Source organism: Salvelinus sp. IW2-2015, linkage group LG33 (assembly GCF_002910315.2).
Source record: "Salvelinus sp. IW2-2015 linkage group LG33, ASM291031v2, whole genome shotgun sequence".
Lineage (NCBI taxonomy): Eukaryota > Metazoa > Chordata > Actinopteri > Salmoniformes > Salmonidae > Salvelinus > Salvelinus sp. IW2-2015.
The window spans coordinates 6,805,776-6,828,528 of NC_036872.1; the positions used below are offsets into that span (position 1 = coordinate 6,805,776).

General features: G+C 40.5%; 1 protein-coding gene across 3 annotated transcripts; it reads left to right on the forward strand.

Moving 5' to 3' along the window:
* Positions 1–4,917: 4,917 nt before the first annotated feature.
* On the forward strand, positions 4,918–16,295 carry LOC111957933 (noelin). 3 transcript variants are annotated; one of them, XM_023979041.2, is made up of 6 exons: positions 4,918–5,377; positions 9,234–9,383; positions 10,930–11,085; positions 12,110–12,329; positions 14,427–14,533; positions 15,532–16,295. In XM_023979041.2, the coding sequence occupies exons 1-6, from the start codon at positions 5,312–5,314 to the stop codon at positions 16,207–16,209; spliced, it is 1,377 nt and encodes a 458-aa protein (XP_023834809.1). In that variant the 5' UTR covers positions 4,918–5,311; the 3' UTR covers positions 16,210–16,295. The 3 variants fall into 3 exon arrangements, with proteins under 3 accessions (XP_023834809.1, XP_070292969.1, XP_023834808.1); XM_023979040.2 differs by lacking the exon at positions 4,918–5,377 and adding an exon at positions 7,490–7,801; XM_070436868.1 differs by lacking the exons at positions 12,110–12,329; positions 14,427–14,533; positions 15,532–16,295 and adding an exon at positions 11,561–11,698.
* The last annotated feature ends 6,458 nt before the right edge of the window (positions 16,296–22,753 follow it).

Below are 22,753 nucleotides of genomic sequence, written 5' to 3' on the forward strand. Positions count from 1 at the left end.
CCTGGTATGATTCTGTCAATCATCAATCGTTGTCCCTGATTGAGAATCATACTTAGGCAGCCTGGGTTTCACCTGTGTTTTGTGGGTGTTTGTTCCTGTGTCAGTGTTTGGGCCACACAGGACTGTTTCAGGTTTGTCACGTTTGTTGGTTGTTGTATTTTGTAGTGTTTGTTGTTTTCCCATTAAAATATGAATACTTACCAATCCGCATCTTGGTCCGATCCATGCTCCTCCTCGTCTGAGGAGGAGAACGACTACGACAGCCGTTACACCATTAGCTTTTGCAGAAGAAAAAGCACAGCATGCTATAATCTGAGTACAGCACTCAGAGCCCAAACAAGCCATGAAGATATCTGCCATGTTGTGGAGTCAACAGATGTCAGAATAGCATTATAAATATTCACTTACCTTTGATGATCTTCATCAGAATGCACTCCCAGGAATCCCAGTTCCACAATACATTTTTGATTTGTTCCATAAAGTCCATCATTTATGTCCAAATACCTCCTTTTTGTCCGCGCGTTCAGTACACAATCCAAACTCACGACGCGCGGGCAAGTCCATGCGAAAGTTCAGACAAAGTCCTATTACAGTTCGTAGAAACATGTCAAACGAAGTATAGAATCAATCTTTAGGATGTTTTTAACATAAATCTTCAATAATTTTCCAGCTGGAGAATTCCTTTGTCTTCAGAAATGCAATGGAACGCAAGCTAACTCTCTCACGTGAACGCGCAGCTCATGGCACTCTGCCAGAGCCCTGACTCAAAGAGCCCTCATTCCCCCCTCCTTCACAGTAGAAGCATCAAACAAGGTTCTAAAGACTGTTGACATCTAGTGGAAGCCTTAGGAAGTGGAATATGACCAATATCCCACAGTATATTCGATAGTTGAAAAACTACAAACCTCAGATTTCCCACTTCCTGGTTGGATTTTTTCTCAGGTTTTTGCCTGCCATATGAGTTCTGTTATACTCACAGACATCATTCAAACAGTTTTAAAAACTTCAGAGTGTTTTCTATCCAAATATACTAATAATATGCATATATTAGCAACTGGGCCTGAGTAGCAAGCAGTTTACTCTGGGCACCTTATTCATCCAAGCTACTCAATACTGCCCCCAGCCATAAGAAGTTAAAGGGAGCATATTTAAATTCACACAGGACACCAGATAAGACAGGAGAATTACACCAGATATAACAGACTGACCCAGCCCCCCGGCATATAGACTATTGCAGCATAGATATTGGAGACTTAGACGGGGGGGGGGGGGGCACTGTGGCCCCGTTCGATGATACCCCCGGACACAGGCAGGATACAACCCCACCCACTTTGCCGGAGCACAGCCCCCACACCACTAGAGGGATATCAACAGACCACCAACTTACTACCCTGAGACAAGGCTGAGTATAGCCCAGAAAGATCTCCTCCACCTCACAAGCCCAAGGTAGTACAAAACCGGACAGGAAGATCACGACAGTGACTCAACCCACTCAAGTGACGCACCCTTCCTAGGGACGTCATGGAGGAGCGCTAGTAAGCCAGTGACTCAGCCCTGAGTGGAGAGGGGAGCCGTTCACCTTCGTACCCCTGAGCCAGACTACACTCAATCATAGGACCTACTGAAGAGATGAGTCTTCAGTAAAGATTTAAAGGTCGAGACCGAATCTGCGAATTCCATAACAATGGAGCTCTATAGGATAAAAAAGCCCTGCCTCCAGCTGTTTGCTTATAAATTCTAGGGACAATAAGGAGGCCTGCGTCTTGTGACCGTAGCGGACATGTAGGTATGTACGGCAGGACCAAATGTGACCGACTGCCTTGATTCGGTCTTATTTGGCAAATTTGGAAATTGTGTTTTTTACATTAGATAAAAGCAGAGACACAGAGCTACAAAATTGTATATCAAATACTGCATTCGAAGAACAATGGGAAAGCAATTCTGCTTTGAAAGTTGATAAACTTGTAACCTCACCTTTGAGAAAATGGCCTTTGAATAGGTTGGTACCTACTGGAGAGCTCCTCTTTGTCTACACCCAATCAACATCGTTCACACCTTCTTATCTTTAGCCCCACCCATCTCTTTAAGGGTTGATCCGAGCATTCTGTCCTAACAACAGCAATCAAGCACCCAAGCTAACTGGCTAACATTGGCTAGCTTGCTAGCTTTTTACAGACACAGATGAGAGAACAGTTCACTGACCATTTTACTCGCCCTAGCAGAGCTGGTTAGGCTGTTTTTATGTTATCCAGAGCATTAGTGACTGCAACTTTGCTGCTGGCAACAGTTTACGCTTTTCTGCCAATGTTTACTGACACCGGCCATATTCAATGGGTGTTGAGCGTTGGTAAATTTGTCAGTTATTCTGCTGTCTTGAACACTCAAACAAGAGTGGTCTGAAATTGGAGGAGATATCCAGAGTGAATTTACCAGCTACGTCTATCAACAGTTGTCGCAGTGACAACTTGAAAGAAAAACAACTTTCTGTCAAAATTAGAAGCATGTAAAATCTGAAAATGTGGATAACTAGACTATCTTACCCGTATACCTCATGGATGGACGCTTCACCCGCTCACGGATGCCATTGTTGCCCTTAGTTTGAAGATGTAATCCGGAGACAGGTGTTTTCTCCATCTCCTTAGCTATCATACTCTAATTCCACTGATTTCAAAATTCGGTCCTCCAGAAAGTACTTTGTACTGTAGATTAGAAGTAAAACCTTGAAATCATCCCTAGCCTTAACAGGAAGCTAGTGTAAAGGCTAGCACTAATATGACATTTTATTTTAGTTCTAGTCAAGATTCTAGCAGCCGTGTTTAGCACTAACTGAAGTTTATTTAGTGCTTTATCCATAAGAGGCAAATGGTTCTCACCCCCTTCCATAGACTTACACAGTGACAACTTCTGGAGGACATCCTCCAACCTATCAGAGCTCTTGCAGCATGAACTGACATGTTGTCCACCCAATCAAAAGATCACAGAATGAATGTAGTACTGAAAGCATATGAGACATCTAGATAGCACTGCAGTGCATAAAATGTGGTGAGTAGTTGACTCAAAGAGAAAGACAATAGTTGAACAGTTTTGAACAAATTAATGTCTTCAAAAATTAAGGAGAAGTGAGACAGAGAGAGTGATAGAGACATCTAGCTATATTTTGTATTTTTTTCACTTTCACTTTCACTTACTTAGCTAGCTAATGCAGTTGACTCGTTTAGCCTACTCAAACACCTGGCTCAAACAGAGAGGGGTGCTATGTTAGCTAGATGGCTATCCAACACTGGAACTCTTCGAAGTTAAGGTAATCTTTTGGTTTTATTGCCAACAGGGCCCGCCAGTGTAACTGCTAAACTACTTGCTGTACAATGTACTGCATGATTGTAGCGGGTTTACTAATGTGTTAGTTCTAGTAGCAATGTTGACTATGACGTAAGTTAATATGGTGACAACTATGTAGGCTGTGTGTAGCAGTTAGCAGTTATGGTATGAAGGTTTGGCTTGGAAAGGTTTTTTTGCCTGGTCACAGACAGCTGTTGTGGTGTACACTGAAGCCCAAAATAGAAGGGAAAAGGTTAGAGGAGGTGCGGGAAGGAATTATACAACGAGTAAATTGATCATGCTGTTTATATGTGGCTGCTATGAAAGGGAACTGTGTTTGCGGGTGATCAGGGGTGTACTCATTCCACTAATTCTGTTGAAAAACATTTATTAAATGGAAAGCAAATGGAACGCAACGAGGATAAACATACCTTAATTTGTCCAATAGGAACTGTTTGGACTAATGATTACACCCTAGATCAGGTAGATGCAGGCAAGAGTGTGCAAGGTGCTATTGAATGTGTCACTGTCTGTTACCTTGATTACTCAAATATTTATCTCGAGCTGTGCACCCACCTATGTTGTAAACTTTAATTCGTAGGCTAGATTGTAGCAACCTCATGATGGGTATAGGGAAAATTTGAGTATGATTTAGTACCCTAAACCTATTGATGTTACATTGAACTGGGTGAATGTAATATGAATAACAGTCATCCAATATGCTGTAATAGAAATAAGGCCATGCTCACAAAAATAAAATTGTCTTCCCTAATCTTAAACGGCACCGACCGCCATTGGTTCCCATGCTCTGGGCAGCTTACATTTAAATAAAAGCAACAAACAGCAGGGATTTAGACAGCTACAAGCCCGGGACAATCCACAGTCCCAGCCACAAGGGCTAACAGTTCAAATAAATATGCAATATCATTACAGTAGGCCTACTGTCAATTGGTGGGTGCAAAAATCCATACACTGCTTTTCTTGACTTGCCTCTTCTTCATGACATTTCTGGCTATACCACCATTTTTTCTGCAGCTCGCTTTCCATACGTTCCCTCTTTTTCTTGTTTCCCTCTGACATTTCTGAAAAGATCAAGGAAGGTGGGAGTTGAGGAAATGTCAACTAAAGACCTGGACTGGGAAAAAAAGGAATCTAGAGACATACATCTAGGAATCTATGATCACATGACAAAGAGTTCATATGAGATAAGCATGTAAGACACCACTTTTGCTGAGTATTCACAGCTTGAGCACAGTAAGCAAGATAAAGGGGGTAGCCTATGCTTTAGATGGATGCCTTGACTTCATGCTAAATTATTTTCAGAAGTATTCTGTAGCAAACACCAATACTGGAATGCTGCTATGGCCTACAACTACTACTATATATATCTCAGCAGATCCCAAAACCCATCATTATGTTGGCTACTACATGATAATAATACTTTCATTTGTTCTATATAATTTTTTGTCATGTCGGCTAGTTCTACAGGTTACGAACCATGAGCGCCATTCTCTTCTCTCTTCTCCTATGAGCCCCGGCACCCCATCTCCATTTAATGGCCAAACCCACCAAATAATTATTGATTTTCCCACTCCAGTCCTGTCACATCCGGTTTCATCCCCACGGCTAGCTCCTTCCCGCATTGTCGTGATTTAGCTCGTGCACCCCTCTGCTTGTTTTGCGGAGCCAACTTTTGACTAAAGGCTGTTGGAGTTGTGATTTGAGAAAGCTTTATGTTTTTTCTATCCATGTTTCGCATGCGAGGTGGCTGACAGAAGGAGGGCATAGGGAAGAGGATCTTCAGCACAACGCACTGAGATGCATTGAACATCATGCAGTGACGGCACCTCACCAGATTTATTATTTACCTTTATTTTAGTGCTCAGCTCTGCAACGAAGATTGCAAGACGACACGTATAAGAGGAAGAAGACCTTAGTGGAAAAGACAATCTGCATGTGAAAGTACTGGATCTGGTGCTATCGGAGGCAAGAGATGCAGCCTACAAGCAAGCTTCTGAGTCTCACCCTCCTCGTCTTGATGGGCACTGAACTCACCCAAGTAGGTTTATAAACGCCATTTTACTCCCCATTTAAGATATTCAAACCATGATTTGCCAATTATCCTACAGATTACCTATTTAAAGACGATGTAGGCCTAGAGATTTAAATATATTATGATATAGAGACAATAAAGAGATTTCATCCCCCGAAATTTTTCATAAGCGCTTATGCGCATCCACGGAGGCATTTCTATAAACAAACTGTATGCTATCTAATCCTGATGATCGAGAACAACAATTAAACAAGCAATTAAATAATCTAGTCTACATTGGAATATTTAAATTGTTGTTTCACATGCAATTCGTCTAACTAATTATATATTAATTCCAAGTATGTGTGAGATCATCCAAGTCGAAATCAGCGAGCAAAACGACTGAATGAAAGTTAATCACATGGCATTAGCAGTGAGAGCCTACTTTGAACTGAGACTGGGCAAATCTTTTTCAACTTTCAGCCCATTGCGGAGTCCCTATCCCACTCAGGGGGTTCTTGGTGTGACTATCCATATCCGCATGTCTGAAGACTTATTTTGGAGAAGTGAGAAGTGATACTATAGACAGCGAGCAAAAAACCATCAAATTAGTCAACTATTAATTTCACAATGACAGAAGTAGGGCACTTTTACATACATAGACGAGTAATGCTGTTTTGAGAATATCTATTAAACACGCTAATAACATGTGACTGCAGTTTAATATAGTCTGAATTGTAGGCCTATTGGTTTAGTATGTCAGTGGAAAGGCTACATAAGAAAGCTTAACAAGTATTGCATGAACCTGATTCTACCCCAAATTGTAACATGAATAGCCTAATCTCTTTACATTGATCCTACAGGCAGACAGCTGCTAGCAAAAATTATTCAACACAGCAATGATAAACTGCTATTTAAAATGGGGAAAAAATAAACGGAGAATTTTTGTTATGATTAAAAGCTATGATTAATAACTGGTATTCATTTGTAATGCTGGTCTGCATGAACATGTTCTTCTTAAAATCTCAATTTTCTTTTCAAATAATTGTTTCTCTGTTCAGAGACGCTTTGCACTCCATGGTGACACAGCGCCTCCCCCTGGCTGCCATAATGCCACCTACTTTTCCGACAGTCTTGGACACCAACAGGGTGTTCAAGCTTTTGTTCTAGCCCAGCACTAACACACTTGATCACACACTAATCAACTGATCATCAAACTCTGGATTAGTTGAATCAGGCATTTGGTGCTTTCAAATAGTCATGACAGATTGACATTCTTACTTACATTCCTGAAGCTGGTATGGCAGGCAGGCTATGTCACTACTAGGCTACACAGTATCTTACAAATGGGCGTGCAATATCATTTGTAACGACAAGGTGGCGGGATGTCCCTAGATATCCCTAGTTAAGCAAAACAAGTCCATGGACAGCGATAGATATTATGCCTGCATGTGCCATTATAGCGCCACGGACTTTGTACAAGCCTGATGTGCAGTCTGATGTTGTTTAAAATCTCTACGATTAATCAGATGTTCCAAGATTACGATTTGTCGTTTTTGTCTGTGAATGACTATATCAATATCCTACATATCTTTATTGGAGGAAATTTAACTTGATTGTACCTTGCTTTCTATAGCGCTTGTCGATAGTTGATGCTGATGGGTTTCAATGTGGTTGGACTAATCCAGTTCTTCTCGCCATAGAGAGTCATCCAGCCACTGTTATTAAGTAACCTACACAATTAAGGCATTCGGTCTGAGAATGCCGTTTTGTTAAGGTTCGTTTGGGCTCGTTTTGTCTCAATTGCCCTTGTGGGGTTTCATGCTTAACTTGATTAAATCACACATAGTCTGGAGTCATGTTATTTACATGTAGTATTTCCTGACACGAAGATACTCTTTTGTATTTGGTATAGAAGGTGGAAAGGTGCATAATGCTGTCTCGATGTGGCAAGCTCGAAAGCGTGGCACGGCGGATTTGAGCTGACGGTTTATCGATCCGTGCTGGGTGGGCGGGGGTATCCAGCGAATGGGAGAGGCGACTGAATTCCGTCATTTTATAAACTCGAGAGTGATTGCGGGAGAACGGATTCACAATTTAAAACAACCGCATTGGCCCATCATCACAGTCGCCTTTGAAGAGAGCAGAACCTCCACCTGACATCCAAACATGTTCAAACCCAGACTGTCCGCTGTTGCAGCCATGCCGTTGCATCAAATGACTGGCAATGTTATTTGCCTAGTTATTTCCCCACTGGAATGTGTACAGTGAAGATTTTGGTAATACGAAGAAAGCGCAGATATGTCGGTGCCTTTACTTAAGATTGGAGTGGTGCTTAGCACGATGGCTATGATCACTAACTGGATGTCGCAGACATTACCGTCCTTGGTGGGACTCAACACCACCAAGCTCTTGGTAGCGTCAGGAGGGAAAGCAGACCGGAGTACAGGCGTGAGTGACAGCTAATTCAGGAACCATTAGAATCATGTACCCTACTGAGGACAAATTACGCGTTTACATTTGTGCCAATAGCACGAATAAAAATAGTTTTAAAAAATTATTAGTATGCCTATAATTGATCATGTTGGTTGTTAATTGAAAGAAAAAACGCTGCTGTTGGTTATGCATCAAAAGAGAGGAAACTTTAATGTAGTGACAATTGCCAAACGAGTAGGCCTATCCATGTACATATAATACACTGTTAATAATTATGTTACTATTCTTGTTAACCTTAGCGTAGGCCATACAACAACTTTCACATATTCTTTGCTAAATGGATGAACTTGGTATACTGTAAATAAGTGTGGTAATGTGGTCCAATGATGAACAATAATAACAATTCTAAAACTGTGACTAATGTATTTTAATATAAAGAGCAACGTTAGGCTACATGATATATACTAACAGCTAATGTGGCATATGATATACATAATGGATCTTAGCATAGTACACTGCGTGTCACTAATTGTCAGGGTACATCTAGAGCCATATTTCTATTCATATCTATATTGCTCTGGGTTCATGTAGTGGTTAAACTTAAACCAATCCACATTTCAACCAGCCTCTGTATCAAATTATTACTGTGAAGGCGTGTTGTTAAATAGGCTATGACTGTTTTATTGATTGACTCTACCTCATGACTTTATTGGAGGGTTGAAAATGTAACGGCACAGATTAAATCATGTTAAACCGTTACAAGTACTAGACTATGACTTAATATTATCACAATCTAGCAAAGGCTATTTGAGTAGATTTACAAAGATGTTTCCCTCAATTTGATGTAATATCCCTTTGCCAGCCCCTTTGTCTTCAGAATGTGGACAGTCTGATTGTTGAAGATTAGGGTGGAGCATACTGCAAAGGTTCAAAACTACCGATGCCATTTTACGTAATCATACTCCATCAGCTTGGAACAAGGTTATGTAAATCCCTGTGGTGAAATGATTCCACTTCAAACTAGCACAAATTCTCTGCAGAGATCATGATTTTTGTCCAAACCTCCCAAAATGTAATTACATAGTTTGGTAAGCGAATGTGTTTTAGATATGAGTAGTGAGTAGTGATGTGGTGCTACTAGTGATGTGGCGTATCTTAAACTACTGAGCTAAGGTGAGCCTTGCCAAGCCAAACTGAGCTGGACTATACTGGCCTGGTAAACCATCCTCCACAGCTGCTGAAACGGTGCTGGAAAGGACAATATGAAGAAGAAAAAATGTCAGTGCCAGTACAGTATGGTATGAAAACGGAAATACTGTCACATCCCATCATTACACGAATAACCCTTTTCCATGAATCTCTGTCTCTCTCCCTGTCTGGCCCCGTCCTTGTCTGTCTGTCTGTCTGTCTTATCATCTCTCTCCCTGTCTGTGTGTCTCTCTGGTAGGTGCTGCCAGCCAACCCTGAGGAGTCATGGCAGGTGTACAGCTCAGCCCAGGACACAGAGGGTCGCTGTGTCTGCACCGTGGTGGCGCCTCAACAGACCATGTGCTCGCGGGACGCCAGGACCAAACAGCTCCGGCAGCTGCTAGAAAAAGTAACCACCCATGTAGCATGACGTACTACTGTACCCATTACCTCCTGTTATCAGAGTTCCACTAGAACAAACACCATTCACCAGTTGCACCACCAATACCATGACATCTTCTTTTCAGTAGTAATAGCCTATGGACAGAGGACAGGAGTCACTCACTTGTATGGTTCCTTGAGAATAGCAATTCAGTTCACCCTGCAGGATTTTGCCGATATTAATTTCCCATCATCATCATTTCATACACTACCGTTCAAAAGTTTGGGGTCACTTAGAAATGTCCTTGTTTTTGAAAGAAAAGCACATTTTTTGTCCATTAAAATAACATCAAATTGATCAGAAATACAGTGTAGACATTGTTAATGTTGTAAATGACTATTGTAGCTGGAAACAGAAGATTTTTTAATAGAATACCTACATAGGCCTACCGAGGCCCATTATCAGCAACCATCACTCCTGCGTTCCAATGGCACATTGTGTTAGCTAATCCAAGTTTGTTATTTTAAAAGGCTAATTGATCATTAGAAAACCCTTTTGCAATTATGTTAGCACAGCTGAAAACTGTTGTCCTGATAAAAAGCAATAAAACTGGCCTTCTTTACACTAGTTGAGTATCTGGAGCATCAGCATTTGTGGGTTCGATTACAAAATGGCCAGAAACAAAGACTTTTCTTCTGAAACTGATCAGTCTATTCTTGTTCTGAGAAATGAAGGCTATTCCATGTGAGAAATTGCCAAGAAACTGAAGATCTCATACAACGCTGTGTACTACTCCCTTCACAGAACAACGCAAACTCTCTCTAACCAGAATATAAAGAGGAGTGGAGGCCCCGGTGCACAACTGAGCAAGAGGTCAAGTACATTAGAGTGTCTAGTTTGAGAAACGGGCCATTTTGGGCCTGTAATCGAACCCACAAATGCTGATGCTCCAGATACTCAACTAGTGTAAAGAAGGCCAGTTTTATTGCTTTTTTAATCAGAACAACAGCCGTTTCCAGCTACAATAGTCATTTACAACATTAACAATGCCTACACAGTATTTCTGATCATTTTGATGTTATTTTAATGGACAAAAAATGTGCTTTTCTTTCAAAAACAAGGACCTTTCCAAGTGACCAAAAAGTTTTGAATGGTAGTGTATGATCTGACATTGTCTTATACAGTAGATAGGTTTGGAGGCCAGGTGTTGCACAAATGTGGCACCTTGATGGGGAATAACCGGTAGTCTATGTTAGCATACTCTCAATCCTTATCCCGGATGTAGATCTTTCTGATTCGCTTGCTCTTCAAGTACACATAACAGTATGTTGCTCTTGAGCACTTGAATCGTTGTAATGTCTGGCTAGGCACATTAGAGATAACAGTGACACTTTTTGCAGTCAATCATCCATAGCATATCTACAATTAATTGTGCAATGCACCAACATTTTTTGTTGGGAAGACCCTAAAACACTAAATGCGAACCCAGGTAAAACAAGGATTCCTAGTATATTTGGGGCTGTATTTAGGTCTTTATTGTCTTTATTTTTTTGTATTGTTTCCTATGTGTTAGGTCCAGAATATGACCCAGTCTATCCAGGTGCTGGACCAGCGGACCCAGAGAGACCTGCAATACGTGGAGAGAATGGAGGTCCAGCTGAAAGGTCTGGAGACCAAGTTTAAACAGGTGGAGGAGAACCACAAGCAGAACATTGCCAGGCAATATAAGGTATGTCAACATTGCTCTTACATAGACAACATTGTACAAAGAGATGTCCTCTAAGTGGAGTTATGGGTCCATATTTATCAAGCGTCTCAGAATAGAAGTGCTGATGTTGGACCAGGTCCTTCCTGTTTATATAATCTTATTCATAAAGGCCTAAAGGTGATCCTAGATCAGCACTACTACTCTGGGAAGCGTGATACATACAGCCTCTGGTGTAAATGAAACCCTTACACCTAAATGCTCGTCCCTGGAAATAAAAATAAATGTCATCAACTATTCTGATGACGTTTATGTTTGTGTGTGTGTTTGTGTGTGTGTGCTCCCCATCTATCCTCACCAATGCTATGTTTATGCTATGTTCTGTCATGAACATCCCTGGGAGTGATGACCCTTGCACGTTTTGTGTGTGTATATTAGATAGGCTAGTGAGTTAGATTATTCGACACTCAACAGTATCTCATTTTTTTTTTGCTTGCAGGGCTAACTTTAGGAAATTATAAAGCTGCAGAGACTGAAGAGGCAGTTCAATCCCAGTGTTCTATCCCTGAACTTGACCAATGACTATTTGCACCATGCGTTCTATTTGAAATATAGCCTCCGACCTTCACTGCTCTTTGCATTTCTGCATGTTACTGTAGATGCATTCCATGAATAGATTTTGCTCAGTTATTTATTATTTTCATGACATTTTTATTTAATTCCATATCTCGTTTAGTTTAGTAGATGCATACTCGGTTACCACAGAGAAAACTAACGGAAACGCTGTATGTGACATGAAAGCATGTAACCCTAAGATGTTGCATTTTAAAAGGTGAAAATAAAATATTTTCCCAATTGTTTTTGGTGTGCCGAGGACTTGTTTCATGCTGCTTATGTTTGTGATGATGTCACATCCGCTCATGATACTGTTGAATGTGTTAGGTCCACTCTGCACTCACCATAGGGAGACAGCCAGAGTAGGGCAAGACAGGTGTGGCACACCCATTTGCTCGCATAACACTGAACCAAGCCTATTTTAACCTTTCAGGCAATAAAAGCGAAAATGGAGGAACTTAGACCATTGATACCAGTGTTGGAGGAGTACAAAGCTGATGCAAAATTGGTATTGAAGTTTAAAGAGGAAATCCAGAATCTGACGTCTGTGCTAAATGAACTCCAGGAGGAGATTGGAACCTATGACTACGAGGAGCTGCAAAACAGAGTGTCAAATCTTGAAGAGAGGCTTCGTGCGTGCATGCAAAAATTAGGTAGGCTCAGATAACACCGAAACACCCCGTTTGCTTCCTTGTGCAAGGGGCCAATCAGATCTACAGTAGTTATTCGTCTCACACCAGCAGATCTCTATCTATCCACCACACCTACATGTTCTACCCCTACAGTATTTCAGCTTTAACATACTCAGATATTCTCTCATGTTAGGGAATCAAAGATGCCTTGACTACACCTATTCCTATTCATACTCCTACATGTACTTACATGTCTACTGCAAATCAAGTGTTATTGGTCACATACACATGGTTAGCAGATGTTAATGCGAGTGTAGTGAAATGCTTGTGCTTCTAGTTCCGACAGTGCAGTAATATCTAACAAGTAATCGAACAAATTCACAACGACTACCTCATACACACAAATCAATGCATCAATGCTTAACAATATTGTTGATGAAAAAAAGAGATTGTCCTCATACAGTATGTCAAGTTAGACACTATTTAAACATGTTAGGATTTAGAGTTGTTAACGGGTGATTTGAGTTACTTTTTGCTGATGTAATCCTATTTAGTCAAAATTACATCACGAGCACATCATGTTATGCGTGCCAGAAATGAGCTAATGAGATTATGTCCACTTCTTGAGTAAAAGCTACACACCATTGTAGCGGAAGTCATCTAAAAAATAGTGACAGGATATAACAACTGACAGATTACTTATTTCAGTAATCTCCTTGTTGCATGGGTTGTTCACAGGAAGGAATATAGATACAAAGCCTGCCTGTCACCATATTTCTTTGATTGATGTCAGAAATAAGTGAAAGGCTGAAAGTACAGATGTAGGATCTTAATTTGAGACAGTTTGCTACAGCGGGAAAATAATCCTGCAGCAACAAGACATTTTAATTATTATATGGATTACAATTAATTTACATTTTTGTAGGGGTTGATACATTTTTGGTAAGGGAATATCATGTCTGAAACTTCAAAGTGGAAATTTGGTTGTTACAAACAGGAAATTACAAACTTCAGAAGCTTTTGTAAACATCAAATACACAACAATGTTTTTGCCGGAAAGTTATTCTGCGACAGGGTGATCAAATTAAGATCCTACATCTGTAGATGAAAGGCTGAACAAATCAATGAATGGTACAAAATGCATGTTTAAAAAAAAACATTAGGAGGTAAAATGTAGAGGAAATACACTGGTAAGGAATGAGACCGAGGGAAGACAACATGCATTGAAGTCAGTTTCCTTCGCGCAACTATATGATTCCATTATCAAGCCAGCTGCATGCACTGTTGGTAGCATTGACTGTTAGGATGCTGAGTGTACCAATAGGAATACATAGACCCTGTAGGGAGGGAGAATAGCTAATGTACTGGCAAATTCCTAGAAATGTAAGAATGTCTCACTCCAATATGAGAGGATTATCCATTTTGGTTTCAAGTGCTCAGCTTTAACTTTCCAAGTACTATAGCAATGGGAGATGGCAAGAGTTACATAGTACGGAACACTATCTAAGAAGAATGGGGGCTGCTACTTTTTTCTGGATGTGAAGTGAGGGGGAGGTGTGAGTGTGAATTGAGTGTGTGATTTATGTAAAAACAGAAAAGTATGTTTCCATTATTCATAGTTATCATTTATCTATGCTATTGAAACGATACTGTTGTACAGAGACCAAAAACCCAAAGTTAGTGAGCCAACGTTGATTCTGAGGCAGAGAAATAGATTGCAGGAGGACTAGATTCGGGCATACACATGTATACAGTATCGACACAGTTCTTGCTAGAGAGCCCTTCAGCTGAAACACGAATGTCAAAACCTGAAGAAATCACTGAACTGATCACTAGGATGCAATACTAAAGCTGGATTTGTCATCGTAAACAAGTCATATTGAAAATGTGATTTTCAACATAATTTTATATCAAGTATAGTTGGTACATCAAGGTCACTGACCTATGCAGACACACACACACACACACACACACACACACACACACACACACACACACACACACACACACACACACACACACACACACACACACACACACACTGTTTTCCAACCTATAGACAGCATTGATAGTACAGAGATAAATGCAGTATCTTCATTGTGTCTTTGGCTCTTGCAGCATGTGGGAAGCTGACAGGAATCAGCGATCCAATCACAATTAAGACGTCTGGATCAAGGTTTGGATCCTGGATGACTGACCCCCTGGCACCTGAGGATGACACTAGGGTAGGTCTGCTTCTGCAATACCTATCATATTTATTATACAGTATAAACATAAAACAGAGTCAGCTAGAACATGTTTTGTTAATTATGCAATTGTGAGGAACCTCAGGAAAGATAAAATATCAGATGTAAGATGTTAGCTAGCAATGTAGCATAAATCAAGTTTGAATTACCCAATTACTCAAGTTTTCACCAAAATGGATCCCATTGGAACTTCAGTAATGTGTTTTCATGCCTCACTGTCTGGGATTAGCTCACCGGCACCACAACAATGGGAGGTATTTACATCTCTGGGTTGTCATTGCAGTAAGATAAGTCATTCTAGGGATAAGTGGTATCTGATATTATGTATACCTTATGTCTGATAAGAGATGAATCCCAGGATTGGATGAACGTTTTTTTTTACATTTTTGAATGTGTTGCACATACTGAAATATCACTCGTTATCATGCAGAACTTTTATTCTTGTGTTCGTTATGGAATACCACTGACATTCATTCTTCCCATGAATCCAGGTGAAAGCTATGATCCCTTAATGATGTCACTTGTTAAAGCCACTTCAATCAGTGTAGGTGCAGGGGAGGAGACAGGTTAAAGGAGGATTGTCTTAAGCCTTGAGACAATTGAGACATGGATGGTGTGCCATTCAGAGTGTGAATGGTCAAGACAAAAGATTTAAGTGCCTTTGAATGGGGTATGGTAGTAGGTGCCAGGCCCACCGGTTTGTGTCAAGAACTGCAACACTGCAAATCTGAGAGATCAGAGATAAATTGAGTCATCCGCACTGGCTCTCAATGATTGATGAGGGTCGAAGCCCTGGCTTTGTAGAGAAAGTCTGTCTGGGAAACCTTTGATATCCTTCATTTAATCTCAGGGTTAGAGCAGAAAGACCACAAGCGCTCCATGATTTGATATTACAGGATGGTTTTAGAAGAACATTTGACAATAACACACTGTACCTGAGATTGACAAATCTTTAATGCTCTTGTATTCCTATCCAGGTGTGGTACATGGACGGCTACCACAACAACCGATTTGTGCGGGAGTACATGTCCATCTACGACTTTATGAATTCCGACAACTTCACGTCTCACCGCCTCCCCCACCCGTGGTCGGGCACGGGTCAGGTGGTCTACAACGGCTCCATCTACTTCAACAAGTTCCAGAGCCACACAATCATCAAGTTTGACTTCAAGACCTCCGTCATCAGCAAGTCACGTCAGCTGGACTACGCCGGCTACAACAACATGTACCACTACTCCTGGGGAGGCCACTCGGACATCGACCTCATGGTGGATGAAGGCGGGCTCTGGGCCGTCTATGCCACCAATCAGAACGCGGGGAACATTGTCATCAGCAAACTGAACCCCAACACCCTGCAGATCGTCAAGAGCTGGACCACCAATCACCCCAAGAGGAGCGCAGGAGAGGCCTTCATGATCTGTGGTACGCTGTATGTCACCAATGGCTACTCCGGTGGGACCAAGGTGTACTATGCCTTCAGCACCAACTCGTCCACCTACGAGTACATTGACATACCGTTCCAGAATAAGTACTCTCACATCTCCATGCTGGACTATAACCCTAAAGACAGAGCGCTGTACGCGTGGAATAATGGTCACCAGGTGCTGTACAATGTCACCTTGTTCCACGTCATTCGCTCAGAGCAGGAGCAGTAGATAGCTAGCCATGCTGTGACCTTCTCATTCTACGGCAGACCTGGGTTCAAATACTATTTGATAACGTTCAAATATTTTTAGCATTTGCTTTAGCCTGCTTGGAGTGCAAGATGGACGGAGTTTGTAGTTTTGCAACAGTTATATTGGTTCCATTGCACCAGGCAAGCTCAATCAACCTTGGCTAGATCAACTGAATTTGAACACAGGTCTGGTCCACAGATTTTTCAAAGTAGGGGAGATATGTAATATGTAACTCAAATCAAAGTTTATTGGAAATGTACGCAGATTTGCAGACGTAATCGCAGGCGCAGCGAAATAATAAGTGCTTCTAGCTCAGGGTTTCACAAACTAGGTCCTCGGGACCCCAAGGGGTACACATTTTGGTTTTTGGCCTAGCACTACAAAACTGATTAGAATAATCAACTAATCATCAGATTTGATCATTTGAATCAGATGGTGTAGTGTTAGGGAAAAAAACTAAACGTGCATCTCTTGGGGTCCAGAGGACTTGAGTTTGGGAAACGCTGTGTAACGCCAACAGTGTAGTAATACTTAGCAATAAAAAAATAAATACACACATAATCCAGAAACATTTAAATACATTAAGAAATTAAGAAACATTAGAACGAGCAATGTCAGAGATCGGAATATAAATATATATACATATAATGGTGTCTAAAGACAGCACGGGCAGTATATGATTAGAAAAAGTGTGTACAGCAGTAGTTATATAGGATGAGCCATGACTAGAATACAGTATATACATATAAAGTGGGTAGAACAGTATGTAAACATTATTAAAGTGACCAGTGTTCAATGACTGTATGTACATAGGGGCTGTAGTCTCTAAGGTGCAGGGTAGAGTACTGTTGAAGTAGAGACGTATCCTGTATGTTACTCAGTAACAAGATATAAAGTACATCATGATATATATATAATGTGTAGAAGGTATAGAAACAGAATGTAAGAACAGGTACCGAAAAGGTAATGCCTTTTTTGATTTAGATGACTTCAAAAGTCTTATAATGATTGTGTTTTTATGGAATTACCCACTCTTGACTTCTTTCATCACAGAGGAATAGTGCAGCCTACTGTATCGTAGTGTAGAATTGAATTACTCTAGAAGCTGAAGGGATATGAAATCCTGGGCCTTGTTTATCGACCTATATTAAACCAAACTGTGGGACACAACACACAATCATGACCACTTTCCCCAGGTGGGTGCTACTCATTGGTGGTGGCTGAGGTCACGTTTCCCCCCTTTACATTCTGAAGTGCGCTAAACATCTGTAAAAGCTCTATATAACAATACATTTATGTACTAGAGTGAATTTATTCGGTAATTATAATTAGATAGTAAATCAGATAGTAAAGATAGTAAAGATTGTCAAATGTAGCAGCCATTTCCCATGGAACTCGATTCCTGCATTTTTAAAGGTGGAGACTACTGTAGTGATCATTGTAACGCAGAGCCATGTTTCTTATTTATATCAATATTAACCCATATCCCCATGTGTTGGTAGCAAAATATCTATTTGGAACAGGTGTAATGACACCTCATAACACACCTCAAAGTATTCTGTCTTTCCTGCGCAATACGTCCTCTCAGGAACCAATACAACACAACCACTCATTTGCATGGGATCACCGGTACGTACATTGTAGGATCTGAGTATGATTGATAAATGAGGCCCAATGGAGCACAGTGTAAAGAATCTAGTCAATGACAATACCGTATATCTGGGAACACCGACTACAGACAGTTAAGGCAAAGACTGTTGGAAGCATCCTGTTTCATTAATGTTTCTTTGTGATGTGTATTTTCTCTTTTCTATCTTCTTTTTGCATGGGCATTTTTACCAACCGAAATGGTTCCCTTCTCTGGATGTATTTTGCAATATTATGACGCTGTTGTACAGGAGACTAGTTTAGCATTGCTAGGAGGCAGGCTTTTTACTTTCTTATTGTCATTGGGGTTGATATACAGTATGTTATTATTGTTGGTATTGATATTTGCTGTGATAGCCTGTCTTTGTAGATTGTATTGTATCGAAAGAATTTGACCAGCTCGTATATTTGTCAGGCAAAAAAAAACGACACTGTAACGATCACGAGAATGTGCAAACAATGTATCTATGAGCCAGTGAAGTATCCATTGGCAATTTCTTTTATTTGACATCACAAATCTACTGTCTGTTTCTTAGAGTGATAAATTGTGACATCTTGTTCTGTTGAGCTTGCGTATGTATCTGCAATAACATTCATATTAATAAACCTGAGCTTTGTTCTACAATTGACTCTTTGTCCTAGAAAATAAACTTCTGAATAAGATGACTTTCCTCAATCAAACCCATTTCTGCAATGCATCTGTAAAATGCAGATTTTTTTTGTCTCACAGATTTTGAAATAAGTGCTTCAAATCTCATCGCATTATCCAAACGACGAATGCAACTGTTTGGTCAATGGAGCATAGGACACGAAAACGCAGTACAACCCAGAACATGAAAGGAGAGGAAAGAAAGCACATTAAAGTCATTTCGCTATTGTTGCTCATCTGGATCCACCATTCCCTCTCCATGGCAACAGAGGTACACTGTAATAACCTCTTCCCTCTGGCAGCACGGAACAGCTGGTCTGGATACGGCGCCGTACATCGCTGACTGAGCTTCAGCCACAGAACACAACACACTTAATTAGCTCTCTACACTTCTCCCAACGCTGAGAAAATGATTGGTTTCGCTCTGACAATAATGATGATGAACAATGCAGAAGCAACAAGGCCTATAAAAGAAGACATCACATACCAGAATCTCCAGCTCCAAGTTGTTGCACACCATATGGGAATGAAGAATCTGATGTAAGATGTTAATCTTGACGGAGGCAGCACACTGTGGTTAGTACAGTATTATTCCTGATGCTCCATGAATTCAGTGCAATCATCTCCTTCTCTAGGAGGAATACTGTGATGCTATAATCCTTCTGAATATAATCATTGTACTCATTCTTTAGCTACTGCATGCTGATTGAACTCCAACAGGCTATTCTAAATGTGCTGTACTGTACAGTACTGTACTATACCACATCCTCATATTCTGGCTTGTGGCCACTACATATCCTATCCTGTGGTAGCAGTTATGATTTAATAACATAGTGCAGAGTGTGGTGTGGGATGCACTTGAATTTGACGCTTCCCCACAGAGAGAATCAATCCGATTCTCAGTCGATTTTTTGACGGATTGCTTTCTCAGATATCTCTCACATCCCTTTTATGCCTGTAAAGGTGTTGTATGCACCGTTTAACGCAATGAACCAACATTTAAGATGGAAACAAATCATCAATCACTGTTTCCTTTGAAATGTTCTTAGTAATATGGTACAATCTACCCAACATTTGGTCCCCCTGTTACACATGGATTTTAAAGGGATATCCTTACACCTTGTGAGTGTCCTATTGACAGTGTTCTAGTCATTTAGTTCTGAGTAATTACATCAGCACAGGTGGTGCATTCACAATAACCACAGCAGGCCTACAAAGGTCTTTCCCTTCAGAGACAGAGACGTTCAACGTTGTATTCTGTAGTCCGGTCACTTGTGATTATACAAATGAACACCATTCATCCTTCTCTAGGCTTCAAATCAATCCCAATCCAATGTAAAATATTTGTCAATAGGATTAAGTCTTGCATCTGTGTATTTCTAGAATTCAATTTGAAATAGATTCTGCTATCGACATATCAGATTGTCAGATTGCCCACAGTGTAAATAAACATCTACATTAGGCGTTCATATAATCAGTAAAGATGTGACAGATGTAGGATCTTAATTTGAGCCGGTTTGCTACAGCAGGAAAATAATCCTGCAGCAACAGGAACTGTTAACTCTTATGTGGATTACAATTAATGGACATTTCTGTAGGGGCTGATACATTTCTCGTAAGGGAAAATCAAGTCTGAAATTTCAAAGTGGAAATTACAAACTTCAGAAGCCTTTTTCACTTAAAATACACCACAAGTTTTAAATGTCCTGCATTGCAAGAACGTTCTCCTGCAACACTACGTATGTGTGAATAGAGATGACATACGATACAAAGATGTTATCAATGCCTGATGTACAGTATATCCCCTTCAAGTAAAGGGTTACTGTTGTTTGGAGATGACATATCATATTCTATTCTACATTATGGTGTATTTGAAAGAGTTACCCAGAGAAGAAGGTCAGCACAAACCATAAGTCTGTAATACAGAGTGAATATCTACCCAGAATTTCAAAGTCTAATATCCTAAATGTTAAATTCCTAACAATTTACGTATAACTTATAAATGGATATATACCGTATGTGTAATCTGAAACATTCCATTTTAAGTTATGCACACTAGTTCAGTTGAAATGTTCTCCTGCTTTTATTTCTCAACTCTATTCTGCCTCGTGTGTACTTTCTCCAACACTTCAGTCATCCTTCAGCTATCACCTTGCTCTTTGTCAATGTGGTAAAGTGTTAAACCATATCTCCGTGCCAGTCTCCAGAGCCACACCTCAGATACTACTGATAATGGCTTCCAGAAAAAAAGAGCATCTGCTCTGTCTATTTTTACCTCGTCCACAAATCCCCCTGTGCTGGCTTTGAAGGGGGGGGGGGGGTGTGTTGGTGCTAAACCTGCTCCAAGAGACAAGAACAAAACAAGAAGTAAGTTCTCTAGCCACTAACAAAGGAGCTCCAAGCAAATTCCCACGGAATTCACAGTCAATGTCATGGCTTCCCTGAAAGACCATAACATATTATTATAACTGCTTGGGGGGTGTGTGTGATGCAAAACAGGGGGGGATTGTGTCTTATGCAGAATTTGTTGGTGTCACATTGATGTTATATTTCCAACACAGTGTGAGGACTGAAACGCCTAGGCAATCTCCTGTTCAGGCTTTTACTGTACATGTGAAAATGTCTGTGCTCGTATGATATCTATAAAGGGTTTGAGTGAAAATCTCAAGAAAGTTCCAATGATGATGTACAGTACAGTAAAGAGCTGCGCTGTTGATGTCTTGTGAGTCAAAGCACAAAGACTCCAAAGACATGCCGACGCAGGCAAGATGCTAAGGATTCTCGTAGAAGAAGTACTGTATGAGCTGCTGAAGCCGGCGCTTAATCTTCTTAATAGCCGTGAAAGCTCCTGCAGCAACATGTAACAAATGTCATGCGTGACAATAGAGAACATATACCTCTGTAGGCCACCACGTCTCTTGGGATTCTAAACATGGAGTTGGCATCTAAAGAATGTTTCTCTTTTAAACACTTTGCTCTTTGTATGTGTAAACATCATGCAATAAGTGACATGGGACTTCAGACACTGAAGTAACAAATCCTTCTGAATTGCAAATGTTGGTATTTGGCTGCACTAAATGTTGGCATGCATCTTTAATTAGCAGTCACATACAAATCATTCATTTTCTAACATAAGACAACCCAATGCATATTTATGTTTGTTGCCTACAATATACAGTATGCAATCTTTTCTCCACACTAAGAGCAAAACTATGCCACGATTGCGTCATTCACTGCCATTTATCAATACCACCGGCTTTTGGTCACGCAGGTAAACAACAAAAGCATGATAAAAGTAAAATCTTTATGACAGTGGCCTTTACAGTGGCATTAGGATGCTCAATAAAAGTGACAGCTGACGTTTTATACCTTAGGTGTACGTCCTGTTTGATCTTCAACATTATAGACCATATCAACAGGGAGTTGTGCAGTATTTATGACTATGCAACATTTTGGCAGGCCACGTCTGCACAGCGACAGGAAACAAGACAGCAGTAACTCATTAGACCTCCCCATTGCCTCTCCATTGACTAGGCCATTTAGAAACCCCCAAGAGCGACAGAGAACAAAATATATCATAACATGAATGGAAATGAACTAATTTAACAAACATTAATTAAACACTGAAACATTGGATAAACATCTGTCCTGTATCTTTATCAGGAGTTTGGGGAAATACTTTATTAAAATGCATATTGGGATATTCTAATCAGGTAAATAGCCAGCTTAGTAATGACATTACAATAGCTCAAGGACAACAATTGTGCTGCACCTTGCAAATATTTACACTGTGAGACAAATGAAGGAGAATAAAGAGTTTTCAGTGAAAGTGAGGTGTTTGATAAGCTTATCTTTCTCTAATGTGTGTGTGTGTGTGGGGGGGGGGGGTGAATGCATCACAAACAACATCAAAGTGGTAATGTGGTATGTAGATAATGCGAGAATGGTTAGACCGAAGAGGATGGAATTTAGGACTACAATTGAGCTGTTTGACTCAGGAGCTCAACTCATCTCATAATACACAATTACAGCTTGGACTGACCAAATGGACCCAGTTGGACCAGATGCAAAATGTGATCCCCTCCAAAATATACAAATATGATGAATACTGAGTATTACAAACAGGCGATACAAGCAGTATTTCTGTTTTGGCCAAAGTCTGCTCATGCTTTCTCATTTGGTGGGGCTTTTGGATGACATTCTGGATGAGATCCAGTATTTGCCTCG